The sequence below is a fragment of the Acanthisitta chloris genome, unplaced genomic scaffold, assembly GCF_000695815.1.
Source record: "Acanthisitta chloris isolate BGI_N310 unplaced genomic scaffold, ASM69581v1 scaffold2067, whole genome shotgun sequence".
NCBI lineage: Eukaryota > Metazoa > Chordata > Aves > Passeriformes > Acanthisittidae > Acanthisitta > Acanthisitta chloris.
In genome coordinates, this window is record NW_008680734.1 from 4197 (window position 1) to 9871 (window position 5675).

The 5675-nt window shown below is 43.6% G+C and overlaps 1 protein-coding gene across 1 annotated transcript in view; it reads right to left on the reverse strand.

Annotated features, from left to right (window-relative positions):
* LOC103805163 (high affinity cAMP-specific and IBMX-insensitive 3',5'-cyclic phosphodiesterase 8B-like) overlaps nucleotides 1-5675 on the reverse strand; it is a gene marked incomplete at both ends in the record, with an annotated part of 31196 nt that overhangs the window by 3676 nt on the left and 21845 nt on the right. Inside the window, 2 exons of the mRNA XM_009077798.1 lie at nucleotides 331-408; nucleotides 4515-4566. Coding sequence (XP_009076046.1) covers nucleotides 331-408; nucleotides 4515-4566 — 130 coding nt within the window. The remainder of the gene's footprint in view (nucleotides 1-330; nucleotides 409-4514; nucleotides 4567-5675) is intronic.

Consider the following 5675-nt stretch of genomic DNA (forward strand, 5'->3'; position numbering starts at 1 on the left):
ATACAGAGGCAGAAAGAAATCTCTGCCATCACTGCCCCAGCCCCAGCAAGCAGTCACAAACAGCATCAGGAGTAGCAGTACTGCTCTCAATTGACCAGCAGCAATAGATCCCTTCATGTACAACACTAATAAAACAAAAGTACTGGTTCAGGAGCACAAGCTGCAGCTTCCTAAGAGAGGTCGCACTAAAGCTTCACCACATGCTCCTTTAGCAGGCTGCTCCCATCCCTTGGCACAGCCACTCCTCCTCTCTATGAAGGCACTGTGCACTGCCATGCAGATTACATACACATATAAAATACAATCATTCTTGACAGTTCACTGCCTTACCATCACTGCTTTGAGATGTTATTGACCTAACATCAACTGAGTCTTTCCTTCTGTTCTTGCATTTGTAGGAATTGGATTCTGTGAACACAAAACAGAAACTTTGAAAATGTATCAAGCAAAACCTCTTCAAAGTCTTTTCCATCTAAAATTACAATAATTGAATTATTTTAACAATGCCATGTAAGTGGAAGAAATATTGTAATCTCTGCACACCAGAACTAGGGACTCAGTGTCTATGAACTTAAAGCAACTTGTCTGAAGTCACCTGGAAAGGTGTTTGGCAAGGAAGGTGAGATGCCTTATGGACCAGGACACTTGCTTCAGCTAACTTAAGCTCCCTAAAAGCAGCTGCCTTGCAGGCTGTCATGGTCTAAGGGAGTTGTCAGAGATCCTGCTGAGGAGGGATGCTGCTGAGGAGGGATGCCTCAGGCAGGTGGGCTGAACCCCTCCTGCAAGTGTCTTTTGCTCTCCACCGACCACTGAATAGGCCTGAGTTTACCATCTAAAATTTTAGCCAAGCGACACAAATCCCACCTCAGTTTATACTCTTCCAGCCCAAGCACAATTCAGACTCAGACAGCTTTTGCTTTTATTTGCAGGCATATTTTGTACCCTGTGTTTAAGAAAAATCCAACATGCTGAGAATGACTATAAACAATCAATTTGCATGCTGTGAAAATGAACCACGCAACAAGCTGTTACCCTCAAAACTGGTGTTTGCTAGAGCCAGAGAAATTATCACATCCAGACAAATGTAAAAGCTGGATGAAATGCCAGGAAAGAGCCTCAAATAAAACCCTAGATCTGGTCAGATTTCATTTTCCTCCAAAACATTACAGTCTGCACTCTTCCTTATGTTTATGTCCATGGGTCTGTTCACCCCTTTGCAAGACTCTCGATAGTAGCTTTTCCCAGAGTACCTGAAATGCCACTCGAAGATAAGAGACCTCAACAAGCTTTTAAGAGAAGATAAAAACCAACTGAAGAATCAGAAATACCATAACACTGATGTTCTTAACATAAAGACCAATTTTCATGACCATGATCATTGTCTTCAGCAAAATAAAATATTAACATACAGTTCTTCAGAATTAAAAATTTACCCATCTTAAAGTTACTGAGATACAGTTTCTGTCTTAATTCTCTTTTTTAACTACAGATTTATAGAACAGTTTGGGTCTTCCGATGTTGTTGTAGTCCAGACTGGAGAAGATGAAAATATTTTCCTCTATTGACACCTAAGACTGGTGCATAACTAATGCATGTTAAATCACTTTGTTTATTTATCTGCTACTACTCCTCTTACAAACCCCAATACTGCATTCACATTTGGATGAGTTTATCATAAGGCACTTGTGTGGGAGCCAAGATTTACACATAAACATAGCTGTGAGTGCCCATAGGCGACAAGACAACTCTCCTTGCGCTAAATACTAATCAGTGAGTCAGAAACTTTGCTAGTTCCACCCAGACAATCAGAGGTGTATAAAAGCTACACATTTAAATACATATTTAAAATCCCTAAATAAAAAAATTCTTTTCACCTGGTGAGCAGAATATCTCACCACCCAGGTCTATTACACGTCACACCACTGCAAACAGCACAATGCACATGGATTACTTTTCTCTGTTCATCACGTACTGGGATATGCCCATGGCTCTGGAACTTTATTCTTGGAGAACAGACATGCATTGCAGAGAAGGATAACCTACAGCACATGCTCTAAAGGTGCCTGCTTTCACTGCACCATAGACATCAACATGGTGCCATGGGATGGGCCTTTCTTGCTGAAATCTGTCATGATAATGAACAAACCTAAAACATTATTATGCTAGCAAAGATGTGTTAACTAGTGACAAGTGTCCTTCAGCTTAATTCATGGGCTTTCTTGCCTTTCTAACCTGTTTGTGGGAAAGAAATCTGCTTTTATTACAGGGACACAGGAATATGGAGTTTACCACGGCAGTGTGAAAACAGCTCCAACCCTGGCAGTGTACAAAGCCAGGTTAGATGAAGCCTTGAGCAACCTGGTCTGGTGGGAAGTGTCCCTGCCCAGGGCAGGGGATTAGGACTAGATGGTCTTCGAGGTCCATTCCAACCCCTTAACAATCTATGAATCTATGAACATACTGTGGCTCAGTTCTGAGGGCAACAATGGTAATGAGAGCAGCCAATTGAATATTGTCTCTTCCCCCCCTGCCCATTGTTATTTGGCATCACAAAGCTGTTCAATGTTTGCACCTCATTCTTAGGCTGCTTGAAAAAGCAGGAGATGTCAGGCAGTCACATCCCATGCACTTGATGTGTTATATCCTCCTCCCATATGATAATCAGATGCTGCCTAACATTGCACCACAACATTATCCACCTTTCATTAAAGAAAGGGTCTCAGGTGCCACAAGGCAACACAGCACAAGAACCTATTTGCTCATAATAAGACAGCAGTGCAGCATCTGGCTAAGATCATAGAATCATAAAGGTTGGACGAGACCTTTGAGATCATCCAGTCCAACCATCCACCAGCACTACCACTGTAAATCCTAACCTCTAAACCATATCACCCACCACCAGATCCAGACGTCTCTTAAACACCTCCAGGGGTGGTGACTCCACCACCTCCCTGGGCAATCTATTCCAGTGCCTGAACAACCTGACAGTGAAAATTTTTTTCTAACATCTAATCTGACTCTCCCCTGCCCCAGCTCAAGGCCATTCCCTCTAGTCCTCTCCCTGCAGCCATGGCAGAACAGACATCCCCCACCTCTCTCCATGCCCTGTCAGGGTGTTGTAGAGGAAAATGAGATTATCCCTGAGCCTCTTCTCAAGGCTAAACAAATACAATTCCCTCAGCCCTTCTTCATGTGCTCAAGGCCTTCCCTGCCCTTGTTGCCCTTGGCTGGACTCACTCCAGTGCATCAATATCATTTTCAAGTGAGGGCCCCAAAGCTGAGAACAACACTGAGCTGTGACTTCCCCAGTGCCAAGTCCAGGGGGATGAGCACTGCCCTAGTCCTGCTGCCACACTGGTCTTGATACAGGCCAATATGGCATTGGCCTTCTTGGTCACTAGAGTCACTAGATCACTGAGTCACAAGCTTAAAACTGGCCTTTAGTGCCTTCTTGTCTGGGTAAAAGTGTTACTCCAAACTACACAGCACTGGAGGAAAGGATTACCTCACTATGCTCCACACTGGCAGTCATACTAACTGCAGAAGTCATTGAGGGCTGGGATGTGCTGTCTGTGCCTAAGCAAACCCCCACAAGACACAGGGCAAGGGTTGTGCAGACATGCTCCACTCAGTGCTGACAGGAACTGACTAGCTCAGACCTGGACACCACAGATAACCATCTCAGCCCTGTGCTAGGGCCAGAACAATAGGCTACTGACAGGTCCTAAACTTGGACATGCATGGGCAGGTGTACTGGCACAAATCACAGAATCAACCAGGTTGGAAAAGACCTCCAAGATCATCGAGTCCAATCCTATCATGGTTACTAGACCATGGCACTAAGTGCCACATCCAGTCTCATCTTGAAAACCTCCAGGGATGGTGAATCCACCACCTCCTTGGGCAGCACATTCCATTGCCTGATCACTCTCTCGGTAAAAAAATCTCTTCCTAATATCCAACCTAAACCTCCCCTGGCAGAGCTTGAGTCTGTGCCCTCTTGTCCTCCTGCTGGTTGCCTGGCAGAAGAGACCAACCCCCACCTGACTACAACCTCCTGTCAGGGAGTTGCAGAGGGTGATAAGGTCTCCCCTGAGCCTCCTCTTCTTCAGGCTAAACCCCAGCTCCCTCAGTCTCTCCTCATAGCATTTGTGCTCGAGTCCCTTCACCAGACTCATTGCTCTTCTCCTTCTCACTACAGTCCATGTTTCAAACACAAAGAGGTGCCAAGGTGCTGCAGGATCAGACACTGTTGTAATACAAGGAAGAGCAATGCATCTTAACTTCAATGCACAGCAAGAGCTCTGCACAGGAGATTGAATTATGAATGATGTTATAAATGATGATTACAAATCAAATTTGTGGTGTGACATCAGAGGCAGATGGAATGTGTCATTGGCCATCAGCTCTGACCACTGACTTGGCAGAAGAAAGAGACAAAATTCATACCACCAAAGAACCCCACCATGACCTCCAGCACAGCTGCAGATAGAGGGAAATGACAGTAGTCTAACCTGATTGAGAATTATCCCCTGTGTACTTCTCCTCGCGATGACTCTTGTAGAGCTGAAGATGCACAAAGAGTAAAACATGTATGTAAGGAAAAAGAATACAAAAAGACTTTAAACAGACTTTAAATATTCAACAACGTCCTTATCCATGATTTCCATTCAGGTATTTAAAAAAAAGTGTTTGGCAAAGGCTCTTCTTTAGGTGTAATTAGATGCAGAGAAATAATACGAGAGTAAACAGACACGTCACACAGAAAATCACAGATACAATAGAGCTTTTATCTATTAACTTCCTGTTTAATGCCTGTGTTTGTAAGAGAACTGTCGTTCATTTTAGATAGTGTTTTAAGTGCAAACTGTATATGAACCTGAAAGAATAAAAAGCAAAAACTAAAAAAAAAAACAAACCCAACATAAAACGCTAATTTTTGTTCTTTCAAAAACATTTTCTTAGAATTATCTAAGTTAATTTTACATGCATCCTTTTGTGGGCCACTGATAAACTGGATTTCAACAGAACTCATTTATGAAAACAACTTTCCAGCAAATGAAGGGCAGACAGTGTCATTTATCAGAATTTTACTTCCAAGTAAATTTTAAGCATCCTCATTGTGCTGGTTTGGGCTGAAGTAGAGTTAACTTTCTCCCCAGGGGCTAGTATGGGGCTATGATTAGGATTTGTGCAGGGCACAGAATTGATAATGCAGAGATGTTTTTGTTATTGCTGAGCACATTTTGCACAGAGCCAAGGACTTTACCACTTTCCATACTGCCACATTGGCAAGGAAGTTGGGGATGCATGGGAGATTGGGAGGAGACACAGCTGGGACAGGTGACCCAAACGGACCAAAGGGATATTCCATACCATATGACATCATGCTCAGTATATGAAGTGGGAGGAAGAAGGAGGAAGGGGGGACATCTGGAGTGATAGTGTTTGTCTTCCCAAAGAACCATTACACATGATGGGCCCTGCTCTCCTGGAGGTGCCAAACACTTCTTGCCCATGGGAAGCAGTGAATTAATTCCTTGTTTTGCTTTGCCTGTGTGTGTGGCTTTTGCTTTTTCTATTAAACTGTCTTTATCTCAACCCATGAGTTTTTCTAGCTTTTACCCTTCTGATTCTCTCCCCCATCCTATTGGTGGGCGAGTGAGTGAGCGGCT